The sequence below is a fragment of the Salvelinus sp. IW2-2015 genome, linkage group LG23, assembly GCF_002910315.2.
Source record: "Salvelinus sp. IW2-2015 linkage group LG23, ASM291031v2, whole genome shotgun sequence".
Taxonomy (NCBI): Eukaryota; Metazoa; Chordata; class Actinopteri; order Salmoniformes; family Salmonidae; genus Salvelinus; species Salvelinus sp. IW2-2015.
Window position 1 is genome coordinate 38,092,256 of NC_036863.1, and position 15,653 is coordinate 38,107,908.

At 52.7% G+C, this 15,653-nt stretch overlaps 1 protein-coding gene across 1 annotated transcript in view; it reads right to left on the minus strand.

Annotated features, from left to right (window-relative positions):
• sptbn2 (spectrin, beta, non-erythrocytic 2) overlaps positions 1-15,653 on the minus strand; it is a 97,720-nt gene that overhangs the window by 3,987 nt on the left and 78,080 nt on the right. The window contains exons 7-37 of the mRNA XM_070434528.1: positions 13,751-13,927; positions 13,489-13,676; positions 13,202-13,319; positions 12,682-12,840; positions 11,972-12,274; positions 11,101-11,254; positions 10,505-10,899; positions 10,123-10,386; positions 9,639-9,850; positions 9,159-9,296; positions 8,609-8,828; positions 7,897-8,433; positions 7,515-7,808; positions 7,222-7,368; positions 6,845-7,108; positions 6,485-6,715; positions 6,299-6,388; positions 5,913-6,203; positions 5,653-5,783; positions 5,290-5,494; positions 4,676-5,050; positions 4,121-4,365; positions 3,870-4,008; positions 2,894-2,978; positions 2,563-2,759; positions 2,313-2,425; positions 2,139-2,214; positions 1,668-1,757; positions 644-819; positions 177-350; positions 38-80 (exon numbers count right to left, since the gene is read on the minus strand). Coding sequence (XP_070290629.1) covers positions 38-80; positions 177-350; positions 644-819; positions 1,668-1,757; positions 2,139-2,214; positions 2,313-2,425; positions 2,563-2,759; positions 2,894-2,978; positions 3,870-4,008; positions 4,121-4,365; positions 4,676-5,050; positions 5,290-5,494; positions 5,653-5,783; positions 5,913-6,203; positions 6,299-6,388; positions 6,485-6,715; positions 6,845-7,108; positions 7,222-7,368; positions 7,515-7,808; positions 7,897-8,433; positions 8,609-8,828; positions 9,159-9,296; positions 9,639-9,850; positions 10,123-10,386; positions 10,505-10,899; positions 11,101-11,254; positions 11,972-12,274; positions 12,682-12,840; positions 13,202-13,319; positions 13,489-13,676; positions 13,751-13,927 — 6,231 coding nt within the window. The remainder of the gene's footprint in view (positions 1-37; positions 81-176; positions 351-643; positions 820-1,667; positions 1,758-2,138; positions 2,215-2,312; positions 2,426-2,562; positions 2,760-2,893; positions 2,979-3,869; positions 4,009-4,120; positions 4,366-4,675; positions 5,051-5,289; positions 5,495-5,652; positions 5,784-5,912; positions 6,204-6,298; positions 6,389-6,484; positions 6,716-6,844; positions 7,109-7,221; positions 7,369-7,514; positions 7,809-7,896; positions 8,434-8,608; positions 8,829-9,158; positions 9,297-9,638; positions 9,851-10,122; positions 10,387-10,504; positions 10,900-11,100; positions 11,255-11,971; positions 12,275-12,681; positions 12,841-13,201; positions 13,320-13,488; positions 13,677-13,750; positions 13,928-15,653) is intronic.

Sequence of the window (15,653 nt, forward strand, 5' to 3'; positions counted from 1 at the left end):
CATCAGAATCTTGTTTGGGTTGAAATGTGACACTCACCTCATCTTTAGCTTGGAACAGGAACTCCTTACCATCCCCTAGCCTGCACAAGAGAAAAGCCGGGTCAGTATAGATGCACATCACAATTTTATTTACAAGACTATTCTCTATTCAAACCGTCGTGTTTCCTCTCTCTCACCGTAGCTTGAAGACGTGTTTCCTCTTCTTGTAGCCGTGCGCCACCTCACACACAGCCTCTCCCAGGCTGATGGGGACTTCTCCGTGGTAGGGGATCCCGTTGGAGGCGCTCTTCTGGTCCTTGTAGAAGCCAAGGCTGCCCTTACGCAGAACGCAGTACACATTCTGCCAGGACCTATGGGAAGAGAGAGAGAAGCTGTTGGCGGAAGGCATGCAGGCATGCGCCTGAAAAGGTTAGGGACATCAAAGAGTTCATGGCGACACACAAAAGGCTATTTTCTTCATCAAAAGAATAGACACTCCAAAAATCCTACATCTAACTTATGTTGTTGGTGTTGTTTTTGCTCGTATTAATACCAAACTTCAACAGACGGAGTCTATATAACCTAGRGCTCTCCATTTACCCTTCAGGGTACACGCTCACTCCAAGACGCCCCTCCATGCCCAACTCCCGTCGCGGTATCTCACCTGCTAGCTGCCCTCTTGGCGTGGGTCTCCATCTCCTGCTTGCGGTAGAGCAGGCCTTCCATGGCRTCTGTGCCAGCGTCATCTCCCTTGCTGGGTAGCGTGGCAGACGGGTCCAGGCGTGAAGACGCCAGCCCGCTGTCTCTCCCCGGACCATTCACAGAGTCGGACTCAGAACCCTGTCATCCAAGACACACGGCAGTCAGGACACATGGCCACAACGATTCCTAGAAGCCATGCATGTATTGCGCCAACTTGACAAAACGCCAACTTGACAAAACGAGACCACAGCTAAATGTCCATATCCACATGCACTAGACGGTAGCTTTGAAAAGGATGGACAAAAAACACATAMAGGACTTCACAGACACACGTTAACAGACGACAGACACATGGAGAACAGCTTCAACCCCACAGGAGGAGGGTCATCGTCTGAATGTCACTCACAGCCTTACTGGAACATGGCAAACGCAGCAGAAAGCCTTCTCATACTGTTGCTAAGATACACGCTTGCTTTTTATAGAGGGGGTGTGGCATTGTTATCTTTGTTTCCTGGCAAAACATCAAATTCAATTTGAAAGGAAATCAACATTTCCTSTCGTAATTTTTWWWWACTTTTCCTACTAACACCCCATTCAAAACAACCCCACCAAGCTAGGCACAGCCCACCCAGGGACCTGCCAGCTAGGGACAACCCTCATCACCTCATACTAACAATAGCTTGGAACTGAAACTACCCTTACAAACACTCATGTGCTGGTCATTTTGAAGATGGGTACAAATGGAACAGCACCCAAGAAAGGTTTGAGAGCCTCTGACACCAAATGATATCATGAATCTGTGTGAGGCATGACTGCCTCAACAGCTGCGGGGACTGTATATCTTCAAAATCAAATAAAGCAATGGCAGTGACAGGACGATGGCGCCCTCTAGTAGGTCATGCTGAGGTACTGCAGGAGCTGAGCGCAGGCGGTGATGGGGGGGGATGGGATGAGGAAGCTAGGCTAGGGCTAGGATAGGTACTCACGCGCAGCGGATGCTTTGGCTTAGACACAGGTTTAGAGACAGGTTCACACTTCTCTTTCTTTTCCACTGACACTGATGATACTGATAACGACTGCAGGTAAAGACGCAACAAGTCATTGTTAAGAAGTCCTTGTGCTAGGAGATAGCATGCTACCCTGTGCTAACGCGTTTGAAACAGACCCTGACGCACGCACGACAAAGGGACACAATCACATCATAAACGGGGAAACGGACTCACGTTGAACATATACAGGCTTGGTTTCAGTCATGTCAAAGACGTAACATTCTCTCACACTTAGAACATTTAAAATCTTTCATTCAAATYTCCTCAAACATATGAACAGGACAACACGAAGAGGAACAAGACATAAAACATGGAAAAATTATTTCAGTCAGTAGTTTAATTTGAGTGTATTAAACAGGAAGTAAGAACCTTTGATTAGATACAGTATGTCTCAATGTCCTCTCTCACCTGRGAGGTGTCCTGGTAGCTGTGGACTCCATTCACTGATACTGACTGGTTCAGTGTGGTCTGGTCTAGGCTGGTCCTGGGTTACACAGAAGGGGAAATGAGCTTTAGAACGAGGGGGGGATGTGGGGGGAGGCTTCAAATTTCTCTGGTTACTAGGAGTCCCTCCAGTCTTACCTGGCATCATGTGTTTCGGCCTCAGACGGGGCCACCTCTTCTGTCGGGGGTGGTGTGGGGGTTCGCCTCGCCCTCTCCTCCTCCTCCCTCCTCTGGATCTCCTGCTCCTCCAGCTGAAATGGAAGCCCAGGTTAGTGGCTGTTCAGGAGACGTTACCCTACCTTCCTAACAACACCAAGTACATGCATTCTCCCAACTCCTGCCAACCCACCATCTTCCCATTTGCAACCCCCCCCCCCGTCCTCCTCACCGTGGTGAGTTTCTCCAGCAGGGTGAAGCGCTCCTCCCAGCCGGCGGCCAGCTTCTCGAAGGCCTCGTGGCGTTTGATCAGGCTCTCCACCTCGTCCACGTTAGAGCCCAGCTCGGCCCCCCGCACCAGGGGCTCCTGRCCTGCCAGCCATGTCTCTGCCACGCACGCATCCCGGCCAAACTGCAGCACCTCCAGAACTGAGACAGAAACCAGAAAATAAATGAGTAACCATGAAAAGATCACGAGCAAACACCCTAACTAACACACGTGTTAAAACAGACAAACGCAAAATAAATAAATACATTTAAAAAACACCCTGAAGTCCACATACCTATCAGGAGGTGGTCCATCTTGTCCTGCCACTTGTTGCTGATCTCATCTCTCTTGCCCTGGAGCTGGTCCAGTTTCTCCAGGATCTATGGGATAGCCAACAGGCATGTCAGTAACATTACATGAACAAGCTGCAATACACACTCTGGGACAACGCCGACACGACGGTGGTAGGCCTGGTCAGTGTGGGGCCGGAACAACCGCTCCCTCAACGTCAGTAAGACTAACAACTTCAAATGGTCCTCGCGCAGTTGTGAAGAAACCTCAGGAGTTTGAACAGGTTTGGCATGGGCCCTCAAATCCTCAAAAAGWTCTACAGCTGTACCATTGAGAGCATCTTGACTGGCTGCATCACTGCTTGGTATGGGAATATCACCGCCCTCGATTACATGGTGCTACAGAGGGTGGTGCGGACAGTCGAGTACGTCGAGTACATCAGTGGGGCTGAGCTCCCGGCCATCCAGGACCTCTATATCAGGCGGTGTGAAAGGAAGGCCCGGAAAAAGACTCCAACCACCCAAGCCACAGACTGGTCTCTCGGGCTTCCGCCTGGCAAGCGGTACCCTTTTTGCCCCAACTCTTTACTCGTCACATACGCTGCTGCTACGGTTTATTATCTATCCTGTTGCCTAGTCGGTCCCTTTACCCCTCCCTATATGTACATATCTACCCCAATTACCTCGTACCCCTGCACATCGACTCGGTACTGGTACCAAGAGTATATAGCCATGTTATCATTACTTATTGTGTATTTATTCCTCGTGTTATTATTTTTCTATATTTTTCTTTCTGCATCATTGGGAAGGGTTCGTCAGTAAGCATTTCACCGTTAGCCTACACCTGTCGTTCACGTAGCATGTGACAATTTTTTTTTGATTTGATTTGCATAAACACACCTTTTACATTTGCTTTTGTCCTAATCCCTAAATCCAAATGTGGGTGTCCAGTATGTGACGTAACGGTGACATGGCCCATACCTCATCAGCTGCATAGTGGTTGTTGTTGATGAGAGAGTGTCCCATCTCATTGCAGGTGGTGAAGCTGTCTGCCCGGGTCTCGATCTCAGACTTGATGTCCTGATGGTTGGCTATGACCAACCCTGCAGAGGACACGTCCCTGACAGAGAGAGAGAGGATGGGGACGACGACGACGACAGAAATTCAGCGTAAAACCTTAATAAAAACATTGAGAACAACGATGACAGAACAGAGGCAMGGTCAGGTCTCACCTGGGGCTGTCGTGGGCGTCGATCTGCAGGTTGACCCCGTCCATCCACAGCATGAGGTCACGCACCATGTTGACGAAACGGAACTTCTCCACGGTGTCCAGCAGGACGTGTCGGCGAGCCTGGCCGGCCCCCAGCAGACCCTCCCAGGCCTCAGTGACAGAGCGCTCACTCCGGTGGATCTCCTCRGCCTTCTCCCCGGCGTAGGCCTTCTGMAGCCGCGCCGCGTCGTCCTGCACCTGGTTCACCTGGGGTTGGAGGAGGCAGCCGGCTCAGAAGGGATCCTGAAAACCATGAACCTGCCACCTCATGTGCTCTGACACATTTCTGATAGCCCCCAGTACGAGTCTGAAAAGCAGCCCTCACAATRCACTAAATCTAATATTCCACTGTGGGATGGTGTGTGTGTAATGACATTATTTCTCCCACTGGTGTTCCTGTAAGTATCCCTGTACACTGGTGGTATGGTGCCGAGTTCATCCAATTGAATTCAATATCTTTATTGTCCCGAAGGGAAATTCATTGTGCAGCCAGGAGTTTAAAAGAGCAGCGGCCTACCTGTCCGCTGAGGGCCTGGATGTCRTGCTCGTAGGCGGTGTGCTGTCGGTGGAGGTGCTGGACGGTGTTGAGGTCACGSCCCAGGTCAGAGGGCAGCGCCTCCTTCTTCTCCCGGACCCTCCCYAGCGCCTCGCGGGCGTCCTGGTGGAAGCGGTGCAGCTCGTAGGAGGCGGACAGCATCTGGGTGCGCGTGTCGATCAGCTCCAGCAGGTCGGCCCACGCCTCGTTCAGACCGTCCTTCCACTCCGCCACGCTGGCGTTCTCAGGGTGACCCGACTCGATGAGGTCATCGGCCAGCCCGTTAACGCCGTCCACGCGCTCCTGGCCGATGGTGCTGGTGTCCCGAGCAAACTCGCGGAACTTGTCCCGCAGCATCTGAGAGGAGAAGAGGTTTAAATATGGATAATAATCCCAGGTTATCGTCATACTTCTTAAAAAGGTAGCTGACAGAAGAAAGAAAAAGTTGTCGGTGAGCAATTAGTGCCTGTGTGTTGTGTTACTAAGTGTGTGTGTTGTGTTACTAAGTGTGTGTGTTGTGTTACTAAGTGTGTGTGTGTGTGTGTTGTGTTAGTACATAATTGAACGTATGAGGAAGTGAAAGGAAAGCCACTCACGGTGACATGTTCGTAGTCCTGTCCCAGCTCATGGGATCCRGCCACCACCTCCCTCTCWGCGATCCACTGCTCCAGGTCGTCCACCTCTCTCTTCAGCTGGGTCAGCCTCAGCCTCTCCTGGAGACGCCCACGACGCTCCTCAGCCAGGTCCTTCAGCCCTGCGTACAGCTTGTCCACCTGGGCTTGCCGTAGGTTGATACGCTCGCTAACAGCAGGGAATATATATGTGAGTGAGTCAGGCCAGTTGTAATGACTGAGACATTGTGGCTGTAGTTAAATCCTATTGTGAAGTGGCATTAGTTTAATGTACTTAGCTTTTAACTGCCCTCCCCCCACCCCCTCGTTAACCCCTGTGCCCTTCACCTCTCTGGGTGTTCGCTGGTCATCATRGTGCGGCTGCTGTTGGCCAGCTGGTGGATGGGCTGGGCGTAGTCCTCCAGGGTCTGCTCTAACGTCTGGTGCTTCTTCACCATCACCAGAGCACTCTGCTCATCCTGGGTCACACACACACACATTACAGAGATGGAGTTAGCACCATTAAGCCAGGGACACAGCACTAGAGAGCGCACAATAGACGCCATTAGGACAGACGGAGCTCAACTTCCGCCTGTCTCTCCTCTCACCTTGGCCTTCTCCTCTGACATCATGTGTAGCTCCTGCTCTCCCATCCAGGCCTCGGCCTCGGCAGCGTCGGTGTAGAACTGCTGGGCGCGGTTGGCCTCCACCAGCCGGGCGTGGCGCTCGTCCGTCTCAGCGATGAGCTGGGCCCAGGAGTCTCGGAGCTCCGCCAGACGGCCCTCCAGAGCAGACTGCCTCTCCCCGTCCATCTCCTCCTGCCCTGGGGACATCCCCCTGCGGTGGGTCTGGATGTCATCAATACGGGGCTGGTGGCCCTGGATCTCCTTCTGCAAAGTCTGGAAAACAAAACAAAAAAGGTGTTGCAGTGTTGCATTATTTTTCCCTCCTACTGTCCAGACTCTTCCCTAAAATTCCTCTCTCGTCTGTGTACCTGGTTCTTCTTGATGAGCAGCTGCACACTGGACAGGTCCTTCCCATGGTCGGTGGATGTGGCCAGGGGCATCCTCTCCTTCACCCATAGCTAATTGACCGACAGACAKGAGGAAGTGCATTAAAAGACGACGATGATGATTCTGTACAACATCTCTGTATTTAGAGTCAGGTGGGTCCCACTCACAATCTCATCCTCCAGGTCTCTGTTGAACTGGTGGCCCTCCTTGGAAGCCAGCAGTAGCTGCCGCCTCTGGTTGAGGGGGTCCTGGAGCTGGGAGAAGCTGTCAGTGACACGTCTCTGCTGGCAGTCCACCTCCACCACGGCCCCACCAGCATCTTCCTGGGACAACGCCAGCGCCTGGGACTGCAGCGACTGCACCTCCTTCTCACGCACCTCCATCTGGTGCTCCAGCATCTACACACACACACAGGGATGTTTGTTATTACGCTTTCATTTCGATACGGACACTTCTCCACGCAAATGGTCACAGGAGTAAGGAGTATGACAACTGAGAACTGTCTTCGGCGGTGTAATGTCACCCACCTGGTGCTTCTTGAGCAGGATGTTGACGGAGGTCAGGTCCTTGCCGAAGTCGTCGCTCTGAAGCTGCCCTGACAGGTTCTTCAGCCACACGTCCAGAGCAGAGCAGCTCTGGGTGAAGAGCTCCGCCCTGTTGGCATCGAAGAGGCACTGAGCCTTGGTGCGTGTAGTGTTCTCTAGCTCTTCCCATTGGCTCTGCAGGCCCTCCAGAGTTTGCTGGACTACAGGCTGTAGCTCTGGCTTCTCTGTCACCAGGGCCTGGCCCTCCTAACAGGGGCATGGGGAAAGGGGTCAGAAAAAGCATAAATACTGGCACCCACATCTTTCGGACTGCTTTTTCCACTTATTATTTTCGTCGTATAATAGTTTTATGATCCTACCTTATCGATCTTATCCAGCCAGTCTTTGTTGGAGGCCAGCTCAGCCATGAAGGCCTGGTGTTTCTGCCACTTGCTGTGGAGGTTCCTGGCCTCGTCGTACGACATGTCCTGAGCAGTCAGCATCTTCTCATTGATCCACAGAGTCAGCTGCAGAGAGAGAGAGGAGAATGATATTACTCAATGCATGTGCCTCAGGATAACTGCTTTGACTGCGGTTTTATATATTTTTACTACAAGACAAACAGTGTCAATAAAATGACACCATCATTATTGTAACAGTTGGCGATTCGTACCTCTTGTCCGTCCTGCAGGAAATGCTGAAGTTCGCGGTTGTCCTTCAGTTTAGACAGGAGTTCATTTGCAGCTTCCCTATTCTTCTGATGTCTCTCCTGGATGGAGTCGGCCTTCTCCTGGATCTTGTCAGAGTTGGCGTTAAGGTCGTTGACCAGGCGGCGTCCGGCCTCTACCACGCCCGTGATTTTCTCCTCGCTGGCCTCCATGGTGGTCAGGAAGTCCTCGTGCTTCTTGATGGCCTCCTCTGCCCCCTGCAGGCTGGAGGGCATCTCAGTGTGGGACAGCACATACTCCTACAGAAGGAGAGAGAACTATTAGTAACATCATCGAGATAGACAATAGATGTGTTTGATTCTTCTCCACTGGTGTCCTGGTCCTCACCTGGCTGTTGAGGAAACCCTCAGCCTGCTTGACGTCCCTCAGGAAGCTCTGGAAGTCGAAGGCTTGGGCCAGAAGGCTGTGGCGGTTCTCCCACATCCGGCGCAGATCTTGCCAGCCGGTGTCCAGCGCCTGCAGCCTCTGGGCCAGGAACATGTACTGGGCGTCCGTCTGGCCCTGGGTCACCTCGTCACCCACCGCCCGCATCTTCTCATAGTCCTCCTTGTAGTTGTCCACCTCGTTCTTGATGCTCTCGTGCTGGGAGAGCAGGCCCTCAGCCTCTGGCAGCGAGGTGGGGATGTCCTCGGACGCCACGGCGGTCTGCGTGCGGGACAGCCAGGACTGGAAGTCATCCAGGTCCCGGAGGAAGCCCTGCAGCTTGCTGGCCTCGCCCAGAGACTCCTCACGCCGCTTCATGGTGGCGTTGAGCTCCTGCCACACCTCCTGGATCTCCCCCAGGTGGGCATGGATCTCCTCTGCCTGGTCCGGGTGCTCCTCAGCCAGCTTCTCTGCCTCCTTCTTCAGGTCGTCCAACTTACCCTGAAAAGATATAGAAAATAAACAAATGGTGTCACCAACATCATATGGCATAAAATGATACAAAAGTATTGACGTGAACCAGTTAATGACTCAACTGATCGCTATAAAACATTATCTGATGCTGTGGTTTAACTTTGTCCACCTCCATAACCTTTGACCCGTCTCCCTGCCGTACCTGAATGGCCTCCAGGTCTCTCTCCATGCCGGTGAGTTTGCGCTGCAGGGCCATGACACCAGCCAGGTCGTTGCCCAGGCTCTCGGTGGACTCGATCACCTTGGTCTTCTCTCTCATCCAGCTCTGGATCTCGTTACACTCCAGGTGGTAGTTCTGGATGTTGAGGGCCGACTCCAGGGCATGTTTYCTCTGGTCCGCCAGACGCTGGAACTCCTTCCACCTGGGGACCAGAGCAAGGGGAAGTCTCAATKACCTGTTTCCAGTGCTCACTTCATACAATGTATTGGCTATGCATCAGAGGGTATTATGTGTTTTTCATGTGAGTGTATCAGACATGGGTTCAAATACTATTTCAAATATCTTGAAGTATTCAGATATATTTTATTTGAAAAGAAATACACAGAGTCAAAAACACTCCCATGCATTTAACCCAGGTATTTGAAAACTTTCAAATACAATTTGGTTCTTACAAATAACCATTCAAATAAAAGTACTTGTTTTGGGCTGTGTATTTGGATGTCTGAGAGGCATCATGTTGAGTACTACTAACCTGTTGTTGAGCTGGTCTTGCGTCTGGTGGATCTGCTCTTTGCTGCGGTTGTCTGATCCCAGCAGCTGCAGGGCCACCTGGTTGACATCAGAGATACGAGTCCCCAGGTTGTTCATCTCAGGCTCCAGGGTCTCGAACCTGCAGACACACACAGGGACGTACATTCAACACTCTGTCCCATGTTCCCACTCATATTTCCATTGCTTWGTCTCTACAATGGAGATTAGAAGGGAAATATTATCATAGGAAGAGCTTCTATCCCCCAAACGTTGTTCTGCCATTCCACAAAAAAATGACCAGAATTTACATCTGTACTGTAAAAAAGGAGAGATTCAGTTTGATATCCACTCCACTTAACGAAGCACAATGATCAGAGTACACAGATCAATACCAAATGAAAAGGCTATTTAAATCACTGCCTAAAGACCACCTCTTCCTTCCTAACCCATCGTTGGAACACTCCTCCCTTCCCCAGCTCACCTCTGCTGCACCACCTCCARGTCTTCCAGTTTGGTGGGGATCTGCATGCCGTCCAGCCACTGTTCCTTCTCCCCCACCCACAGCTGGCAGGCGCCCGCCTCGCTGTACATGCGGTAGAGGGCCAGCGCCCCCTCCAGGGCCTGACGCCGCGACGCAGACAGGGCCTCCAGCTCGTGGTAACGCTGCTCTATGGCAGGCAGACGTCCCTCTACCTACACACAGCCAGACGGCAACAACCACTCAGTCAGAGGACGCCCCTCCGAGCAGAGTCAATAACAAGTCAAGGAATACAAAATGGGAGCGATAAATAAAATATGTCTCACTTAAAATCGGAGACATGGAGAGTCTTTATGTAATATGTATGGACCAGTGTTTGTGTGTGTCAGAGAGAGAGAGAGAGAGAGAGAGCGCAATAGAGGGAGAAACAGCACGGTGCACTAGCCTAATGAGTGTTGGTTGATATGCTGTTCCAGGGGTAACTGACCTGAGGGGAGTTTGCATGGACCGGGGGCAGGCTGAGGGCCTGCTCGTGCAGGGAGTCGATGAGGGTGCGGTGGCTCTGGATCTCCTCCTCCACCTCCCTCTGCTTGCGGGCCAAGGTCTGGGTGGAGAACTCGTCGTGGCCCACCTCCTGGCTGGACACCTGGCGCAGCGTCTCCAGGATCCAGGCCTCCATGTCGTTGGCGTCCGTCTGGAACTGGTGCAGGGCCACCGCCTCCTTCAGCTGCTGCTCCCTCAGCTGGGACGTCTGGGGACGGAGGGGGAGAGAAGGAATCAGCATATAAAACAAGAGGAACCACTTCTGAAATCGATCAATTCATTCGCTCTTTCCAGAACGGTCTACCTCCTTTCCCCTGCCTGCTCACCTCCTCCAGGTGTGCCCACTGAGCGCGGACGTCCCCGATCCTCTCAGTGCACTCTGGGGCTCCAATGTGTCCCTCCTCCACCAGGGTCTGTCCGGCRGCGATGCTGTTGCCCAGAGGGCCGTAGCGGGCTGCCATCTCGTCCCTGAAGGCCTCGTGCTTGCTGAGGAGGTGCAGGGCGGAGGCGAGGTCGCGGCCACAGTCTCCTCCAGCCAGGATCTGCTCCTGCTCTCTGATCCAGGCCGCCTCCTCTCCCAGCTCCCACAGGAACTGCCAGAGGCGCCGTGACTCCTCGAGGCGCACCCTCCGCTCCCCAGCCAGCTGGCCCAGCTCCTCATAGGCCCGGCCCAGCAGAGACACCTTCTCTCCCACCAGCGCCGGCTCACACGGTTTGTAGACTGAGAGAGATAAGGAGAATTAGCTAAATGGTTATTGGTGAAGAGGCATCCAAATAAATGTATAAATTCCTTCCTCCTCATAAGTTACGTGATGCATGAAAGCTGCAGAGTGCATAGTCGTTGAACGCAATCGTTACCATAATCACACGTACACAGTAACTGACTGTCGAGTGTATATTAGTGAGGGGTCTGTAGTCTCACCCTGTTGGTCCGAGGTGAAGCGCTGAGCGGCTCCCTGGACCCCGCGGACCCCCTCTGCCTGGGCTGAGATGTCTGCCTCCACCAGGTTGTGAGTCTGCAGCAGGTCCTCCACATCATGCAGGTGCTTCCCACTGTCCTGGGACTGCAGACGACCCTGAGAGAGCACAGAGCAGGAAGAGGTTAGAAACACATTCACTCACCATGTCTGGATTGCAAGTAGTTATCTACTTCGCCAGAGTCAGACGAACTCGTCAATACCATTTTGTCTCTGTGTCCAGTATGAAGGAAGTTAGAGGTAGTTTCGCGAGCCAATGCTAACTGGCGTTACCATAGACTTCGTCATTGCGCTATCTACTAGCAGTCACTGCGCCTCAGAGAGATGGTAATGGGATTCAGAGAGCCTCACCTCATCAAACCAAATGAGCGCTCTGTTTCTAAAGATGAAGTCTCACTTATCAGTCGGCACAAAAGCTGGCCCCTCATTTACGTTTTTGACGCCTTGACTTAATCTATATCTCTTAGTGACTGCTGCAGCTATGTCTTTTACTAATGCTCCCTGCCATTAGCATCTCATTAGCGGCATTTAATAAAGGGCCTCATTGCCCAAATTCCCGAAGTATCCCTTTAACGGTAGGCAGGGGAAAGGGAATCAGCTGAGGCCAAGAGCTAAGAATATACTGTCAGACTCTCCTAGTCAGGACCACCTCAGTCAACCTCTGTAACCCATCACACCCAGGAGTAGCCRCCATTTTGAAAGGAGTCATTTGAGTTTGGACTGGCATGCAGGGTTGATAGTGTGAGATGTACAGCATGACCAAGTGTGCATTTTCTACACCGGGAGAATATCGGGTGTGTTGCTATGTTCCAATACCTTCATCTCTCCCATCCAGTCCATGATGGATCTCATCTCCTGCAGCAGTCTCTGCAGGTCTCGGTGTGCGTTGAGTCTCTCCCTGCGAGCGGCTAACAGCTCCTTCAGGTACTCCCACAGCCGCAGCACGTTGTCCCTCCTCGCCAGCACACGGCGCACGTCRTGGTAGTTCTCYGCCTCCAGCTCCCTGGCCACCGCCTCCACGGCCGCCACGCGCTCCCCATACGCCCCGATGTCCGTCTCGATGGCCTCGTGTTTACGAGTCGCGGCGTCCACCGCTCCCAGGTCCACGCCAAAGTTGTCCTGAGGGACAAGAGGACAGATTGAGGTTAGAAGAGGTCAACGTGTGCATTGGTCATGAAATTATCTGTGATCGAAATGGTCAGCGTGTTCAAATGYATACAACGGTAGCCTGTTTAATAACCTCATGACAGTAGCAATTATGACAGTGATAAAGCTACTGAATAAGCGTAGATAATCCCCCCCCCTGCCTCACTGAGATAATTAGAGTGGCTTGTCTGCAGGACAGCAGGACGCTAAGCCTGTCCACTCCATCAAAATAAAGTCATCACAACCATCACCTACGATTACTGTTATCTCTGGGCTGTGGACAACTGACAGACAGACAATATAACCGCCATCCTTTGTCACCTGCCTTCCCAGTTTGAACACATTGCCAATTCAAGGTCAAGGGTGTGTGTGTGTGTCACCTGAGAGACGAGCCGCTGGTTCTCGCTCAGCCAGGTCTCCCTCATGGCGGCCTTGCGGTCGAAACGAGCGGCGAGCATCTCCAGCTTCTCCTGGCGAATCAGCTCGTTCCTCAGCGCCAGCTCCCGCTCGTGCTCCGCCTTCTCCAGGCGCTCCCACGCCTGCAGAGCCAATCAGAACACAGCAAGTCGGAGGTGTCTCTTAAACCAGGGGTGTTATTCATGATCCTAGACGGCTGTAGGGTCAACTGGTGTTTATTAAACGTTCTACTCTAGTCATGCATTTAAACAGGGAGTAACTGCACCTTGATACAAGGCATCAGTGTCACCAGAGGGTGTATTCATTAGGAACCAAACAGAACCACAAACGGAAGCAAATGGAACAAACGGGGAGGGGCCTAACAATTTGATCTGTAGAAACTTCTTGCCATTGGACTAAAGGTGTGTGGGGGCGTGTCTGTCCCCAGGTGCCGTGTGCCCCCCCCCATCGCCCTGTGGGTGGACAATAGAGTGACAGTGATACCTTGTTTATGTCAGAGATGAGCTTGCCCTCTTTGGGCATGTACACCTTCTGGTTGTTGGCTCTCATCTTGCTCTGGATGGTGAACAGCAGCACTTCCAGGTTGCCTTTCTCTGTGAACCTGAGGAACACCAACACAGCCAGGTCAGACACCTAACCTACCATGGAATACGTGCAGTTATGATTCCAACCTGCTGGAAAATGTATATCTGTTCACTTGAGATTTATGTTCTAAYCTAGAACATCATCCCAGTTCTTAAATTCCCCCCAGCGGTGTATCCCCGTCTTACTTAGGGGGTTTCTCCACGGTGCGGTAGGTGTTGAAGGCTTGCAGCTGGTTCTGCACGGCGCTCAGGGAGTTGGCCAGCTGACGGTCGTTCAGGGTCAGAATGGTCTGCTCGATCCACTGCAGCAGCTCTGACGCCAGGCTCTCATAGTTCCCAACCAGCTGGTCAGCCTCAATGGCATAGTCCAGCACCTGGGAGGGAGAGAAGGGGTAAGATGGGCCCYAAGAACAGTAACAGGCCCACACACACAGCCGTTGTACCCCACCTTGCCAACCCTCTTGCCCTCCACAGCCAGGGCCTTCATCTTGGAGAAGTAGTGGTAGTAGGTGGCCACGTAGGTGATGATGGACTTCTCATCCGGCTGGTCAACGTTGACATCTGGAAAGAGAGACAGCCAATACTTCAGAACTGAAGTACATTTACACTTGATCCTTTCACTGTGCTCCACATTTCCGTATTACAAGACAGAAATACCCCGCCCCCAGGCCGATCATCCCGCCAAGCTGAAGAAGCGGATGTGGACGGTCCTGGCTGTGCGGTTTAACGTGGTAGTGAGGTCGCCGGTTGGATCAGTACTGCGAAATTTCTCTAAATGACATAGAGACAACTCCTTGGTTGGGTTTTTATTTCTTTTTGTTTTCAGAAAATATGTCGGATTCTCATGTCATTAAAAAGCAGAGCAGCCTGTGATTTTCCTCCCAGATCCTGGACGTATTGAGTTTGATCAGCTGAGAGGCGGTCCAACGCCGACTCACAACTCCCCAGAATGCCTCAACTAGCAGAGAATAAGCTGAGCTCAACCCAGAAACTCCTGGACCCAGAAGGTGAGTATGGAGAGCTACTGAACATGGGTTGAGTTGTGTGTGCCTCTGCCTGCCCCAAAGGCTAATAGGCCACCAAAGACTGTGCTCCTGTCCTGAGTACCCGAGGAGGGTAAGTGGACGTGGTGTGTGTACCGGATGGAGGGACTTAATGGAATGAAGTTGATATAGCTTAAGTGAGAATGCCATAGGTACCGTTGTGGTCTGGCTTGGACACGGGGCATGGGGCTCTAGATCGATGCCACTCTGTCGATCATTATAAGGGTAAGGTAGTCTCAAATCTGGTGAGGGGCCTTAAGGCTAACGCTCCAGGGCCATCAAATCATGGGCAGATTATTCGAGAGGGGAGCACTTGTGGTTTAAGTTTTAATTGACTGGGTTAGTTTGTTTTATGGGATTGCGTGTATGGGTGTCTTGTGTCGTGGGCGTGATCTGATTGGTGTGTGGGCGACTGTTGTGGGTTGTCTGTCTGTGTGTGTGGGCCGTGTTCGTCTGTGCGTGGGCGTCGTCTGTCTGTGTGTGGCGACTGTGGTGGGGTGTGTCTGTTGTGTGCGTGGGGCTGTCGTCTGTGGGTAGGCGTGTTGTCTGTGGTCGGGCGTGTGCTGTCCTGTGTGTGGGCGTAGTCTGTCTAGGTATGTGGGCATGTTGTGTGTGGGCGCTGTGTGGGCTGGTCTGTGTGGTGAGCGATGTGTGTCTGTGTGGGCGACTGTGTGTGTGTCGTGTGTCGGGCCGTGCCTGTGTGTGTGTGTGTGGGGGCGTGCCTGTGTGTGGGAGGCGTGCCCTGGTGTGGTGGCCGTGTTGTCTGTGTGTGTGGGGGCGTGTCTGTCTGTGTGTGTTGGGGCGTCTAGTGTGTGTGGGGGCCGTGGTCTGTCTGTGTGTGTGAGGGGCGTGTCTGTCTTGTGTGTGTGGCAGGGCGTGTTCTGTATGTGTGTGTGTGTGGGGCGTGTCTGTCTGTGATGTGTGTGATGGGGGGTGTGTTGTGTGTGTGTGTGTGGGCGTGGTCTGTCTGAGTGGGCCGTGTCTGTCTGTGCGGTCGGCTGTCGTCTGATGGAGTGTCTGGGTCTGTGCGTGGGCGGTGTTGTTGGTGTGGTGACGTGCTTGTTCTGTGTGTGGGCATGTCTGTGGTGTGGAGGCGACTGTGTGGGTGTCTGTGTTGTGAGCGACTGTGTGTCTCGTGTGGGCGACGTGTGGTGGTCTAGTGTGGGCGTGACTGTGTGGTGTGTGTGGGCGGTGCCTGTGTGTGGGGGGTGCTGTGGTGTGGGGCGTGCGTGTCGTGTGGGCGCTGTCTGGTCCTGGTGTTGTGGGGCGTGTCTGTTGTTGTGGGGTGGTCTGTTGTGTGGTGTGGGG